At 45.5% G+C, this 15,846-nt stretch overlaps 2 protein-coding genes across 11 annotated transcripts in view; one reads left to right on the top strand and one right to left on the bottom strand.

Moving 5' to 3' along the window:
- The window catches only part of AP4B1 (adaptor related protein complex 4 subunit beta 1), a 32,224-nt gene that overhangs the window by 9,174 nt on the left and 7,204 nt on the right, over positions 1-15,846 (bottom strand). For 4 of the 9 annotated variants that reach the window (XM_017524252.2, XM_017524251.2, XM_037737017.1 and 1 more), the window contains exon 3: positions 128-316. In XM_017524252.2, the coding sequence (XP_017379741.1) occupies positions 128-316 (189 nt within the window). The other 5 variants (XM_017524254.2, XM_037737018.1, XM_017524257.2 and 2 more) reach the window with 4 other exon arrangements.
- Positions 143-10,052, top strand: DCLRE1B (DNA cross-link repair 1B). 2 transcript variants are annotated; one of them, XM_017524259.2, is made up of 5 exons: positions 143-231; positions 989-1,295; positions 2,246-2,411; positions 3,257-3,439; positions 7,097-10,052. In XM_017524259.2, exons 2-5 carry the CDS (start codon positions 1,107-1,109, stop codon positions 8,179-8,181), a joined length of 1,623 nt encoding a protein of 540 aa, XP_017379748.1. In that variant the 5' UTR covers positions 143-231; positions 989-1,106; the 3' UTR covers positions 8,182-10,052. The 2 variants fall into 2 exon arrangements, with proteins under 2 accessions (XP_017379748.1, XP_037592947.1); XM_037737019.1 differs by lacking the exon at positions 2,246-2,411 and having other exon boundaries at positions 7,097-10,042.

The following is a 15,846-nucleotide window of genomic DNA, read 5'->3' as shown; positions in this document are numbered from 1 at the left end:
ACGAAGACCGAATCACGTAACTGCCAAGTGTGAAAGCTAATTTACCCTTTGAGAGAGACCGGGGCTAGGGAGCCCTGATGGGGATGGCAAGGGGGGCAGTTAGCACGCGAAGGGAGTTGGGTGATACCTAATCACTCGCTGGATGACATTCCGGTAGCGCAGCCTATCAGCCTGAATGTGAGGATTACACAGAGCCTTCTTCAGCTCCTTCACCACGTCCTCGGAGCCGAGGTACGGCATCTTCCTAATAGTCACAAGGCAGCTCCCAGAGCTCCCACGGTAACTCGCGGGCTCCTCCTCGTCCTGATGTGGGAGCCTGAGTAAAGGATATATGGGTCAGTGGAAAGACAAAGGCGAGATTTCGCCCCGGGCTTGGCTTCCGTAGGGCCGCACGCTGGCTCTGACACACTGCCACGCCCTCCGCGACCCCGCGAGCCCCGCCCTGAGCTCTTTAGGCCCTACCCTCGCCGGGCAGGCCGTTCGCCCCGCCCACAGATCGCCCCAGTTTACCAGTAGGCCCTCCGCGGGATTTCCAGCGCCGCGGCCGACTGACCGCAGGCCCCGCCCTCTCTAGTTCCAGCCTTTCCTGCGCCTCCGCGCCGTTCTCATCGCTGATAGGCCCAATCTTGTTTTCTACGGAAGTTCCGCCCCCTTGTCAAGAGACTAGAGCAGCCCTGCCGGTCTCCCAGAGAGCGAGCGCTAAGCCTAGTCTGGACTGCGACCTTAGGATGCCCTTCCCCCAACCTCTCACCCTCCCGGCGCAGCCGCTCGGCTACGTCTGGTGGAGCTGCGGCGGGCAATCGGAAATCGGCTACTTCGGCCTGTCTCCTCCCAGCAGCGCGCGCTTTGAGTGCCCTACCCGGCCTCCACTCCCGCGCGCGGGTGGGAGTGCCGAGCGCCCTCCGCTATTTGGGCTCCCGCGGGCACGGTCACTTCCTTTTTCTAACCACTCAAGTAACTTTTTCCTCTACTGGGCTCTTTCCCTTAGGGTCTCTGGCCCTGTTCTTGTCCCAGCATGACTTTTATCGGGGCGCCGTTGTGGAAGCCTCACGCAGGAGCCCTGCCCCCATGGAGAACATCCCACTGGTGACTCCAACCCTGCCACCATGAATGGGGTCTTGATCCCCCATACGCCCATCGCAGTGGACTTCTGGAGCCTGCGCCGGGCTGGCACCGCACGGCTCTTCTTCTTGTCTCACATGCACTCGGACCACACCGTGGGCCTGTCTAGCACCTGGGCCCGGCCCCTCTACTGCTCCCCAATTACAGCCCACCTCTTGCATCGTCACCTACAGGTATGGGGCTGGAGTCGGCCTCCGAGAGCTGATCCAGGCATCTGGGTTGGGACTTTGACCTGTCAGTCTTGGAGTTGTAGAATGGGGTCCACGACGACTCTTTACAAATGCGGAAATTGTTTGAACCCAGAAATGCATTTTTTTTTCATAGACTGCTCAGCAGGACCAGAAATGCATCTTTAACCCAGAATAGGAAGGTGATTTCCAAGTGACCGACTTGAGATATTTTAGTCCAGCCAAGGAAGCTATTCCTATCTTTATCTATAAGCTAGGCCAATGTTTCCTAAACTTGCCTCATCTTTTTTTTTTTTTTTTTTTTTTTTTTGAGATTGAGTTTTGCTCTTGTCACCCAGGCTGGAGTGCAGTGGCGCGATCTCGGCTCACCACAACCTCTGCCTCCCGGGTTCAAGCGCTTCTCCTATCTCAAACTCCTGAGAAGCTGGGATTACAGGGCACCGGCCACCACACCCGGCTAATTTTTTTGTATTTTCAGTAGAGATGGGGTTTCACTGTGTTGGCCAGGTTGGTCTCGAACTCCTGACCTCAAGTGATCCGCCCATCTGGGCCTCCCAAAGTGCTGGGATTACAGGCGTCAGCCACCGCCCCTGGCCTAAATTTGCCTCATCATAAGAATCCGCTTAGTGTGCTAGGTGGTTCTCTAGCTCTCTCCCCACCCCACCCTAAAGTCTCCAAGAGATTAAGATCAGGAATAAGTTTGAGAATTGCTGACTAGACTGTTTGCTGAACTCTTAATTAAGTTATACAAAGGGTGGGATGGGGAATGGAAGGAGGAAGGGCAGATTGCTTGGGAATCCCCATTACAGCTTCTGCTCCTGACTGGCTCAGGATTTGGTCAGCTTTCCTCCATTCATGTTAGGGATAGTCCCTGACCCAAGAAGGTAACAGGGAGGAGAGTCCATGGTCACTGAGATGACTGACTGTTTCCTCAGGTATCTAAGCAATGGATCCAAGCCCTGGAGGTTGGTGAGAGCCATGTATTGCCCCTAGATGAAATTGGACGAGAGACCATGACAGTAACCCTCATCGATGCCAATCACTGTCCTGGTTCAGTCATGTTTCTCTTTGAAGGATATTTTGGAACCATCCTCTATACAGGTGGGCCTCTCAAGGAATCCCAGCGACTTCTCCAGACTAGATGTTACTTTTCTTTTTCTTTCTTTTTTTTAAATGTATAGACTGCGGCCTTGAAATATTGCTTAGGTTGGTCTCAAACTCTTGACCTCAAGTGATCCTCCCGCTTCAGCCTCCCCAGTAGCTGGGATTATCAGCGTAAGTCAGCACCACCTGGCAGACTTTTCTTGAGCAGCCTTAATTAAATAGAAGTTTGGAGGCGCTGGAGTCCTTCCAGCTTCATCACATATGAGCATAGTGACCCCATCTCAACTGATTTCCTACTCTTTTTTTTTTTTTTTTTTTTGAGACAGAGTTTTGCTCTTGTCACCCAGGCTGGAGTGCAGTAGTGTCATCAAGGCTAACTACAACCTCGGCTTCCCGAGTTGAAGCAATTCTCCTGCCTCAGCCTCCCAGGTAGCTAAGATTATAGGCACCCACCACAACACCCAGATAATTTTTTGTATTTTTAGTAGAGATGGGGTTTCACCATGTTGGCCAGGCTGGTCTCAAACTTCTGACCTCAGGTGATCCACCTGCTTTGGCCTCCCAAAGTGCTGGGATTACAGGTATGAACCACTGTGCCCAGCTGATTTCCCACTCTTTAAGAGTCCAAACCTTGTGAAGAGTAATTGAAAAATAGAAGTAGGATGGAGACATTTCCACAGAGAAAACCATGCAGCTATACGGCATAGTTCGGTGCCAGGGTACCAGGGTACATAATAGTTTTTTCAAAGACTTGTAAGCAAACACCCATCTATTGTTGGAGGCAGGAAAGGCTTGTCTTCTTTTGTCTCTGACCTTCTGCCCTCGTATACATACTCTTCCAGGTGATTTTCGATATACACCATCCATGCTAAAGGAGCCAGCTCTGACACTGGGGAAACAGATCCATACTTTATACCTAGACAACACCAATTGCAACCCAGCCCTGGTTCTTCCTTCCCGACAAGAAGCTGCCCACCAGATTGTCCAGCTCATTCGAAAGCACCCACAACATAACATAAAGATTGGTGAGTTGTTTCCTTTCAGTTTTCTGTCACCTGTAGGTAGTGAACTGGGTTCTTTGAGGGTTCTCGCATCTTTCAGATCTTTGTGCAGTTCTCACTTTGTCCTACACTGACCACCTTATTTAAAATTGCAACCTGGCTGGGTGTGGTGGCTCACACCTGTAATCCCAGCACTTTGGGAGGCCGAGGTGGTTGGATCATGAGGTGAAGAGATCAAGACCCTCCTGGCCAACATAGTGAAACCCTGTCTCTACTAAAAATACAAAAATTAGCTGGGCATGGTGGTATGGTGGCTACTTGGGAGGCTGAGGCAGGTGAATTGCTTGAATCCAGGAGACAGAGGTTGCAGTGAGCTTAGATTGCACCACTGCACTCCAACCTGGTGACAGAGCTAGACTCCATCTCAAAAATAAATAAATTAATAAAATAAAATAAAATAAAATTGCAACCTGGCCAGGTGTGGTGACCTATGCTTATAATCCCAGCACTTTGGGAGGCTAAGGTAGGAGGGTCGCTTGACCCCAGGAATTTGAGACCAGCTTGGGCAACATGGCAAGACCCTGTCTCTACCAAAAATTTAAAAATTAGCTGGGAATGGTGTTGCATGCCTGTGGTCCCAGCTGCATAGGAGGCTGAGATAGGAGGATTACTTGGGTCCAGTAGGAGGTCAAGGTTGCAGTAAGCGATGTAAATGCCATTGCACTGCAGCCTGGATTGCAGAGCAAGACCCCATCTCAACAAATACATACATACATACATCTGCCTGGATGACACAGAAAGACCCTATCTCTAAATAAATAAATAAATAAATACTGCCTGGATGACAGAGCAAGACCCCGTCTCAATAAATGAATGAATGAATGAATGAATGAATAAAATAAGTAAAACTGCAACCTGCCCACCATCCCCATTCCCAACTCCTGATCACCTATACCAGTTCATTTTTTTCATTATTATAGCAGTCATAACCTCCCAGTATACTCTATGCTTTTTAAATATGCTATTGCTTATTTGTTGCCTTTCACTCACTTCCTGTGGCACATGCATGTGCACGTGTGCACACACGCAAGCATAAACTCCTTAAGAGCATCACTAGAAGTGGGAAGAGACTTTGGGTGTTTGTGGAACAGAGAAGCAGCAGCCAGTAGAACAGGCTTACAGTGGGCAAGGAGGCTAAAAAGGCAGGAGAGGCTGGAGTGCTGTTAAGCCATTTTGGACTTGATCCTAAACCCAACCAAGAGCTACTGAAGAATTTTAAGTAGAAGAGGGACAATATGCACTCATCACCTTGCAGTATATTCTATAATTTATGTATTTATTGTACTTTTTATTGTCTGACTCCCCCGGCTAGAATGTAAATTCCACTATAGTAGGCTCTTTGTTTTATGATATATCCCAAATACCTACATGAATGCCTCATACAAAAGCATTCAATATGAGTGAATGAAATTTATCAGAACAGGCTGGGTGCAGTGGCTCACACCTGTAATCCCAGCACTTTGGGAGGCGGAGGTGGGGGAATCACAAGGTCGGGAGATCGAGACCATCCAGGCTAACATGTGAAACCCTGTCTCTGCTAAAAATACAAAAAATTAGCCTGGCATGGTGGCACATGCCTGTGTCACAGCTACTCGGGAGGCTAAGGCAGGAGAATTGCTTGAACCAGGGAGGCAGAGGTTGCAGTGAGCCAAGATTGCACCACTGCACTGCAGCCTTAGTGACAGAGCAAGACTCCATCTCAAAAAAAGAAAAAAAAATTTATTGGAACATAGATATTTAAGTGAGTGTTGTACTTTAAATGAAGTATACTGAAAAAAACAGCTGTATGCTTGTTCTAGTGATTATAAATAGTATAAAACATTATTGAGGACTCTTTCTTGGAGTTGCCATTTGGAATAGATTATGAAAATTTTTGTTTTATAAAACAAATGTAATAGATTTGGTTCCAAATTACTTTCTTGGTTGTTTCCAAATTTGTAAGTCTACAAAAGGGCAAAGATTTGCCACCATTATAAATATTTGAAAAGGACGTGTCCCAACTTTGAAAGGAGTTTCAAAAGGAGACTAAACAAAGGCATTGAAAAACTTGCATACCTTCCAGGGTGATTACCAAATTGATTGAGAAATGTCCTCTACTCTCAGGATTGCGTAACTACTTATAAAGAAATATCAGTCCTAACCATTCTTAATATTTTAATGCAGAATTTTCTCAAAGAAGCAAAACTGGCTAGGAGGATGCTATAGTAAGCCTTGATTAATTTTGCAAATATGCAATAAGCCTCTACCAACTAAGTGCCAAGTATCCAATAGGCAGTGAGGATATAAAGATGAATAAAATATGGTGTCTGACAGGGCTCACAGTCTGGTAGGGAAGGACCTATGGGAGGTGGGAATATATCGAGAGAGAAGAAAAAGCAGCTACATTTGTGCCTAAGGAGTGAGATTTTGAACCATAATCAGGAATAAAGTGGATATAAAAAAATACATACCTCTTTTTAAGGCATTCACAATCTGGTTGTGGATTTCAAACTTCTTCAGAAAAGGTCTGAGAATAGCTATTAAACAACATCTCCCATATCTGTTACCATAACTATTACCCAAATTAATGTCTCCATTTCTTTCTATGTAAGTATTATTCGGGCCCTTCAATTAGAACTTCCACTCCAGCTTCTCATCCTGGCAGTCAAATAATATTATTACCATATTTTTCTTTTTAAAGCCCTGCTCTGAGCATATTATTCTTATGATTAGAATTAGCCATTTTCCTGCTTCACACTCAGTGGCTCCCCTTCACTTACACAATGAAGTCTGAGCTCTTTAGTGGTACATATAAGACCCTCTATCATATGGCCCTCCTTGCCCCTCTGGTATTATTTCTTACCAATTCCTTCTTTAGTAACAGCAAACTGACCCCTCTTAAAATGTTTTCCACTATACCCTCTCTACCTTTTCCTTGCCAGGTTAACCTTGCCCATTCTTTAAGATTTAGCTTAACTTTCCCCAATTCTATCACCTAGTAGATACAATACTGTATACATTTTTTTTTAAGAGACAAGGTCTCACTCTGTTGCCCAGGCTGGAGGGCAATGGCACAATCACAGCTCAATGCAGCCTGGACCTCCCAGACTCAAGTGATCCTCCTGCCTCAGCCTCCCATGTAGCAGGAACTGTAGGCGGGCACCAACATGTCCATTTGTTTATTTTTGTAAAGACAGGGTTTTGCCAGGTTGCCCAGGTTGGTCTCAAACTCCTGGGCTCAAGCAATCCTCCCACCTCAGCCTCCTAAAATGGTAGGGTTATAACAGGTGTGAGCCACAGCACCTAGCCTTTACACATATCTTTAACGTTGCTTTTAACTGTTTTTTCTGGGTCTCCTTGTAGATCGTACTTCTTGAGGGCTGACAGCTTTCTTTATTAGTTTTCATAGTGCCTAAAACTTGCTAGATGCTTTCTTTTGTTGAACTAAATGAAGGAGTGGATTCTGTGTCATTCCCTTTCATATATCTTAGCTCAAATGCCACCTCCTCCTTGATATTCTCCCTGGATTTCTCCCTGAATTTTATCTACTTTTGTTAAACATTTTGTTGATTTATTAGGATTTTCCAGTAGCTTCATTTTCTTCCATCTCTTATTTTCCCCAATCCATGGTACATTATTTAGGACTTTACAGCCTAGGAAAGGAATCACTGCTGGAGCAGCTGGCCCTGGAATTTCAGACCTGGGTGGTATTGAGTCCTCGGCGCCTGGAGTTGGTACAGCTACTGGGCCTGGCAGATGTGTTCACAGTGGAAGAGAAGGCTGGCCGTATCCATGCCGTGGACCATATGGAGATCTGCCATTCCAACATGCTGCATTGGAACCAGACCCACCCTACCATTGCTATCCTTCCCACAAGCCGAAAAATCCGCAGCTCCCACCCTGATATCCACGTCATCCCTTACTCTGACCATTCCTCCTACTCTGAGCTTCGTGCCTTTGTCGCAGCACTGAAGCCTTGCCAGGTGGTGCCCATCGTCAGTCGACAGCCATGTGGAGGCTTTCAGGACAGTCTGAGCCCCACGGTCTCCATGCCCCTAATTCCAGACTCTGTACAGCAATACATGAGTTCTTCCTCTAGAAAACCAAGCTTTCTCTGGCTGTTAGAAAGGAGGCTAAAGAGGCAGAGAACTCGGGGTGTTGTATTTGAATCTCCTGAGAAAAGTGCTGAGCAATCCCAAGCTGGCAGAGACTCAAAGAAGGCCAAGAAAGAGAAACTTTCTCCCCAGCCTGCACACCCTGAAAAGCAGCCCTCCCACCATCCTTTGCAGATCAAGAAGCAGTTGTTCCCAGACCTCTGCAGCAAAGCATGGAATGAGGCAGTGCCTTTCTGTGAGTCCCAAAAGAGGGTGACTATGTTGACTGCCCCATTGGGATTTTCAGTGCACTTAGGGTCTACAGATAAGGAGTTTATCTCTCTAGAAACCAGGAAGGACACTGGTTTAGGGCCCCCCTTGGTACCCATGGGAGCTGTTAGAGGTCCAGAAGCCACAGGGAATCAGAGTGCCTGGATGGGCCATGGTTCTCCCCTGTCCCACAGCAGCAAGTCCACCCCTCTTCCAGCTACCGAATTCAGGGGTCTAGCCCTCAAATACCTTCTGACTCCAGTGAATATTTTCCAGGCAGGGTATTCTTCCAGGAACTTTGACCAGCAAGTGGAAAAATACCATAAACCTTTGCTGAAGTACAGACTGGAGAGTACAGAATGACAACCTTGTCTGAGCCCACACTGCGGTTTTGAAGATAGTAACTGATGGCTGGTGGGAAAGAGTTTGTTTTGGGGACCCGCTTTTCTATCTATACAGGACCCTTATGAGCCCACCCTGGAGTAGCACTTCCGAAAACTCGTTCACTGGGGTCCTCGTGCTTACGGAATCCTTCGTTTTATAATAGATTATATTTAAGAAATACTTCTTGTTATAAAGTCTTTGGAGTATGCATGAACACATTTTAGAAGACCTACAGTAACTTAATCTGTTTAACCCAATATTTCTCAGACTTTTGTGAACATGCATTTATCTCTTTCTGCACCCACATAAGAGGATGTGGGTGCAGAAAGAGATAAAGAGTCTGAATCAAAAGGACCAAGTTATTCCTGTTGCTGTTTTGTGGTGTCATGTGCCATTCTCCATGTTCCCTTCTCCCTCTTCTCAGATCAAAATCCCTAGGTAGTTCTATTTTTAAAATTATGAACTATGGTGCTGCGTGCCTCAATCCTGAATGTCACTGACTTGCCGTGACCTCCATCCAAATAATTTCCTGTCTCTGCCTCTGGGAGGGAACAGGAAAAGATGAAGAGGCTTTGGAACAGTAGTGAAAATTCTACCTCCATGTCCTTCATGAGGATGTGCAGTTAGTATCACTGGGGACCCATCTGGAGCAGAGCCAGCTGGGGGGCTGGTCAGCCCTCTCCAAGGCAGTACCTAGAACCCAGCTGAACGTCAAGGCTATGGGTATGATGGGATTGCTGGACTTGGAGGCCCTATTTGGCTGAAACAAAGTTACAAAAGATAAAATGTGTTATCAGATATTCCTCCAATTGTTCACATAGCTGGGATATTTGTTGCTCCCCCCACCCCTTGGATTGAGTAGGGAGCCAGAGCACATAGCCTGTTTGTTTTAGTATCCAAGGAAGAGACCAAGGAGCCAGCTGGCGGGAAGGGGTGGGGGTGTGCAGTCTGCCCTGTCCTTCTGCTCATAACCTGACAAAATGCCAAACTAGTAAGCAGGATAATTGATGCCACAGCTATGAGGGAATAGGCTCTAAGAGGGCGCAGACTTGTGGAGCTGGGCATGTGGATAAAAAACTTCGGGATGGAACCTTGAGCCCTAGCAATGAAGAAGTTTCTGTTTCTTGTCAGGATTTAAAAGAGTTTTCTGCTTTGAGAGAGAGAAAGTTTAGAAGGCAGCTGCTGCTGGGAAAGCTGTACACAGCTCTGTTTTGTCAATGACCTTTGTTGTAAGTCTCCCAGGGTCCTATTAGGAGCCACAGCAGGTGAGGCATTTAGTGCAGCAGGAAACATGGGCACTGCCTAGGCTTGAATTTGTGGCACCCTGAGCAGTTGCTGAAATTGTGGAGCCTAGTTCCTCATCTGTAAAATGGACTTGAGATGACTACCTCTCATGATCACGATGGAGACCAAATAATTGGTAAAATTCTAGCTCAGTGTTTGCCTTATGATGGGTCTTTCAGATGCTGGTTCTCTTTAGTTTCTGGTTCTTCAAAGAAATTATTCTGCACATAGCATAAGAAACTTTGAAAATCATAAAAATCTAGAGGAGAAAAAATTTTAATTCCTCTTTGTTAATCAATTGACATGCTTCTAGTTTTTTTTTCTGTGCATGTAGATAAATAGGTAAATGCTTTTCAAAGTTGGGGTAATACTATGTATAATTTTATAGCCTACATTTTACTTTCATAATATCTTAAGCATTTCACTCATTAGATATTATTCAAAAATGTCATTTTTAATATTGTATAATACCTCATCGAGTATACCTTAACTAAATAAGCCATTCCCATATTCAACATTTTGTGTATTTTTTAAATTGCATATATTACAATGAAAAGTCTTATGCATATATTTTGCATTTTTATTTCCTTAAATTACTGGAGGTAGATTATAGTTCTTGATACCAGCTGTGCCGAATAGCCCTCCAGAAAGGTTTTCTGACCATCTTTTCTGCAGATAGGATAGCATTAAAATACCTTGAAGACTCATTAAGTTTAAATGAGATCATGAGAACGGTACATGTTAACACAACGAAAATCATCTCCTGTTAATAAATATTTACTAAACTGTGTGGGCAAATTTAGCCTGACTTCCTCTAGCATCCTCTAGCTGTCTCACTTCTGTGCTGGGACAGATAAGGTACTTCTTGGTACAGAGGTACCCGTATTGGCTTTATCTTCTAGCAACAAGGGAGCCCGTCTACTCTTGACACATGCTGTGTCACACCTGTTCCTTGAAGTGGGTTCTATATGCATTCAGATGCTGGAGGGAAAGCAAAGGCTTTGAGGAATTTAGTTATTGGTAGCTTGTTTGCATTGTTTATTTCTGTGGCTTTTTTTTTGGAGACAGATTCTAGCTCTGTCTCTCAGGCTGGAGTACAGTGGCACAGTCACAACTCACTGTAGCCTCGACCTCTCAGGCTCAAGAAATTTTCCCACCTGAGCCTCCTGAATACCTGGGAGTACAGGTGTGCACCACCATGCCCAACTAATTTTATTATATTTTATTGCAGAATGAGGTCTCACTATGTTACCCAGGCTGGTCTTGGTGTTGAACTTTTGGCCTCAAGTGATCCCACCTACCTTGGCCTCCCAAAGTGTTGGGATTTCAGGCATGAGTCCCTGTGCCCAGCCATGTTTGCATTTCATACTATTCTAAAATAAAAATGCCTGACTTCTTATACTAGAGATTGGCAGTTGTCTTCTTTGTTTGATTTTGCAATAGTACCTCATATAAAAATGCGGCATTGCATATATTTTACATAGCCAATTTAAATTATTTTTAGAATCTAAAGATGATCCTATAGATCTATGAAGATCTTGCAATTAGGCTTGAAGGTGGTGGGAAAAAGGAAGTTCTCTAGAGATCCATTAGTTATTTAATGGATGATCTGTGGGAGAACTTGTACTTTTCCACAAGGTAACTGACAATGTCTTAAGTCCCTTTACAGGAAAATATCTGCCTGGCTGGCATTGGGGGACCATCTTTCACTCTTGACGTAGATTGCCCTTTGTGGTAGGAAACAGATGAGTGACAACATTTTTTTTTTTTTTTTTTTTTTTTTTTGAGACTGAGTCTGTTGCCCAGGCTAGAGTGCAATGGCGTGATCTCAGCTCACGGCAACCTCCACCTCCTGGGTTCAAGTGATTCTCTTGCCTCAGCCTCCTGAGTTCAAGTGATTCTCTTGCCTCAGCCTCCTGAGTAGGTGGGATTACAGGGATGTGCCACCATACCTGGCTAATTTTTGCATTTTTAATAGAGATGGGGTTTTACCATGTTGGCCAGGCTGGTCGTGAACTCCTGACTTCAGGTGATCCACCTGCTTCCACCTCCCAAACTCCTGGGATTAGGTGTGAGCCACCACTGTTCTTTTCTTAAAAGATTTGCACTTGGCTTCTCTATCCCAGGTAGACAGTTTTCTCTACATTCTTGGAGTAGGTCTTAAGCAAAAGAAACTATGTGGGGGTCCATGTGCATACATATATGTAGTTTTTTAAATAATTTTTTTTTGAGATGGAGTCTTGCCCTGTTGCCCAGGTTGGAGCACGGTGGTGTGATCTCAGCTCACTGCAACTTCCACCTCCCGGTTTCAACAGGTTCAAGCAATTCTGCCTCAGCCTTCTGAGTAGCTGGGACTACAGGTGTGTGCCATCACACCCAGCTGATTTTTGTATTTTTAGTAGGGACAGGGTTTCACCATGTTGGCCAGGCTGGTCTCCAACGCCTGACCTCAAGTGATCCACCCACTTTGGCCTCCCAAAGTGCTGGGATTACAGGCGTGAACCACTATGCCCGGGCCATGTGCAAATATTTTTGATGCTCCCATCAGTGAGTAGCTGTCAGCATGTTAGCTGCTGCCCACCCCTCATGTTCCTCATCCACTACCAACCACCATAAGCTGTTTTGTCTTAGGCTCATGGTGCTTTCCCCTTACTTTTCCCCAGGGGATCCCACCTGTAACTGCACAGAACGATGCTGCTCTCCCTTATAATCATCAGTCTATAGCTGCCTGTGAGGGATTCTCACAATGGTTAAGCTTGTCTTTATATTGACCACAATGCTTTCATTTAGCTCTACCCTTCTACCTTGACTATCTCATTCCTGGGTAACTTTGTCTTCTTTGAACATATCCTTGACCCACTGGATCACAGAAAGCTCCCAGGATCCTGGGCTTGGTTCTTCTTCTGGATAAATAGCTTATTGAATCATCTTTCAATCACACAAAACTTCTGGTTAGGCTTGGGTTTGCCTGTCCCTTACATTATTTACACTATTGTATTATGGCCATCTTACTAGTCCTGTCTCCTCTGGTTAATTTATAACAACTTTGGAGAGTGTGGGATGAAAAGTTTGTCCCCTGTGCTATTCCATCCTCAATGTGTTCATTGAAATGTGTGTTTTTGAGGAGCTAAGGAAACTGGGTTAAGCTCACTCACCCTACTAATTAGGCTTTGTGAGACAAAGCACCAGAGCGAGAGCAGATGCCTGCTGTTTAGGGAATCGTGGATACAAAGTTTGGACAAAACCTGCCTTCAAGAGGAAAAGAAAGCTTTGATCAGCAGAATTTCTTCAAATTTCTACCCATCTTCCAGGCTCGTACCATCTGCTTTCTAATTTCCCTCTCAATGATGGGATAAAAATCCTTTAATTACCTCTCACTAAGAAGATATTTTCTCTACTCATAAACCTTTAAGAACCCAAAATATTTAGCAGAACACTTTAGGTCCACATGATGCAAGGCTCAACCTATCCTTCCAGCCTTAGCTCGCAGGATTCTCCTATGTGCAAGACAGTAGGCCATGGTGGAAAAGATGGATTTTCAAGTTAGATGTCTTGCGTTGGACTGTGATCCTGTGACTTCCTAGCTGTGTATATAATCTCTAGCAAGTTACTCAGCTTTTCAGCATAAATTTTTTTTGTAGAGGGGGAATAATAATGTCTACCTCGGCCGGGCGCGGTGGCTCACGCCTGTAATCCCAGCACTTTGGGAGGCCGAGGAGGGTGGATCACAAGGTCAAGAGATCAAGACCATCGTGGTCAACACTGTAAAACCCTGTCTCTACTAAAAATACAAAAAGTCAGCTGGGCATGGTGGCACATGCCTGTAATCCCAGCTACTCAGGAGGCTGAGGCAGGAGAATTGCCTGAATCCAGGAGGCGGAGGTTGCGGTGAGCCGAGATCACGCCATTGCACTCCAGCCTGGGTAACAAGAGCGAAACTCCATCTCAAAAATAATAAAATAATAATAATAAATGTCTACCTCATAGGGTTTGGAGGAGACTGACATGGAATAAAGCAACCAAAGCACTTCACAAGAGTATCCAATATCTTTTTAAAAAAAGGTTTGCCTTTGGCTGGGCACAGTGGCTCACACTTGTAATCCTAGCACTTTGGGAGGCCAAGGTGGGCAGATCACCTGAGGTCAAGAGTTCAAGACCAGCCTGGCCAACATAGTGAAACCCTGTCTCTACTAAAAATACAAAAATTAGCGAGGAGTGGTGGCACATGTCTGTAGTCCTAGCTACTTGGGAGGCCCAGGCAGGAGAATTGCTTGAACCAGGGGGCGGAGGTTGCAGTGAGCCAAGATTGTGCCACTGCACTCCAGCCTGGGCGACACAGGGAGATCCAATCTCAAAAAAACAAAAAACAAAAAAATGTTTGCCTTAAACTCTCTGACATACTTAAATTCTGCTTACAGAGAAGTGACTGACATGTCCAGTGCATGCCCTGCATAACGCCATTGGCTAATCCTACCTTTCAGGCCCAGAAAAATCTGAGAGATTGGCTAATGAAGGTACTTCCTGGTGGGGAGGATCCTGGAGTCAAGCCTAGCCAAAAGAGTAGTTACCCGAAGCATCCAAGGATGCATTTGTACAGATGGAAAAAGAGTAGGATGAAATCATGATAAGCTTCAGATGCTGTGCTGAGTAGATTGAACTGTAAAACCCTAAGGCAAAGCCAAACACCTCAGAAGAACAAGTGGTTAATCAGAAGCTCAGAGAATCCAAAGAGGTGTGTAGAGCATAGCAGTGTGGGCTGTGCGCTTCAGAACATTGTGAGTAAACAAATGGCCAGACACCATGCTTGGTCTGGTTCTAGATTCTTCTGCCATACCAGCTATATAAGCCAACAACCTTGGATCAGTCCTGGAATTCTCCTTTTCATCTCCTACAGAAGGAAAGCAGAGCCACTGGAGAAAAGAACCATACAACTGGTATCACTACAGATTTCAGCTTCTGGTATTTTCAAACCTGCTTCTCATCTCTTATGCCCTTGATCCACCTCCTCTCTCATGTATATCAGTGGTTATGACAAAGCTTTATGAGTCAAATTCTTTCAACATACGAAGCCTTAGGAAGACACCTTTCAGCATCAAGGATACCAAGCTGCAACACCCTGGGGCAACTTCCCTGGACCATAAGAACAGGTCTGGTCACCCATCCTTACCCCTAAAGGTGGCAGAATTAATCCCCCTATACCTTGTTTAAACCCCAGTCATTGCCAGGAGTTCATGTCTTGAAGGCTGAGTCCTCACCCTTCCCTCCCCTTCTTTCACTAGGCTCTCAAGTCTCCTCTGTGATCAGCAAATTCCTCTATGTCCTTAGTATCTTTTCTGAAAGTCTCTGTCACCCTCCTTGCCTAAATTGAAGACCGGCTCTCCTCTGAGCACACTACTTTCTGGCCAGCTTCTCACATACAGGCTCTTTTTCTCTCACCTCCACCTCAAGGTAAGAAGGTGACATTGATGTCCTCTTTATTCTCCTTGCTGCCTCCTAGCCATTATTGCCATTTCTTCCTGTGACCATCTCTCCTCCCCTGGAGTGCATACCATCTAGCTATACCATCCCCTCCTTCTCATCCTCACTTATCAAGACTTGACTCAATGACTCACAGCCTTCTCCTTCACAACCCTGTCATCATTCTGGATGATTTCAACACTCTGGCTGCTCAGTTTTCTTGACTTCATCTTCAAAGACCTTCTTCTCCCTCTACTTCACCACCCTGTCATTACCAGAAATCGTACTACATCTGAAATCTCAAGTTTAAACCTTTTCCCCTGGCTTATTTGCTCACGTACCTCTGTGGGACTGACAACAAAATGAGACCTGAATGATGAGCCAGCCAGGTAAAGACTTGGTGGGGAGGTCTAATTTAAAAATTGTTTTTGTAGAGACAAGGTCTCACTATGTTGCCCAGAGTAGGGAATGGGTAGAAGTTTCAGGCAGAATCAGTGCCAAGACTTTGGGATGGGAATGAGCTTTGTGCCTAAGGAACATCAAGAGGTGAGTGTAGAGAAATGCAAATCAAAGCCACGATGTGGTACCATCTCACACCTGTCAGAATAGCTATTATTAAGAAGCCAAAATGGCCAGGCACAGTGGCTCACACTTGTAATCCCAGCACTTTGGGAGGCTGAGGCAGAAGGATCACAAGGTCAGGAGTTTGAGATCAGCCTGGCCAACATAGTGAAACCCTGTCTCTATTAAAAATACAAAAATTAGCCAGGTATGGTGGCGGATGCCTGTAATCCCAGCTACTCAGGAGGCTGAGGCAGGAGAATCACTTGAACTCGGGAGGCAGAGGTTGCAGTAAGGCAAGATCACTATTGCACTCCAGCCTGGGTGACAGAGCGAGACTCC

The sequence above is a fragment of the Cebus imitator genome, unplaced genomic scaffold (genome assembly GCF_001604975.1).
Source record: "Cebus imitator isolate Cc_AM_T3 unplaced genomic scaffold, Cebus_imitator-1.0 Scaffold32, whole genome shotgun sequence".
In the NCBI taxonomy this organism is placed as follows: Eukaryota; Metazoa; Chordata; class Mammalia; order Primates; family Cebidae; genus Cebus; species Cebus imitator.
Note: the sequence above shows the minus strand (reverse complement) of the source record. Positions and strands in the feature narration are given on the sequence as shown.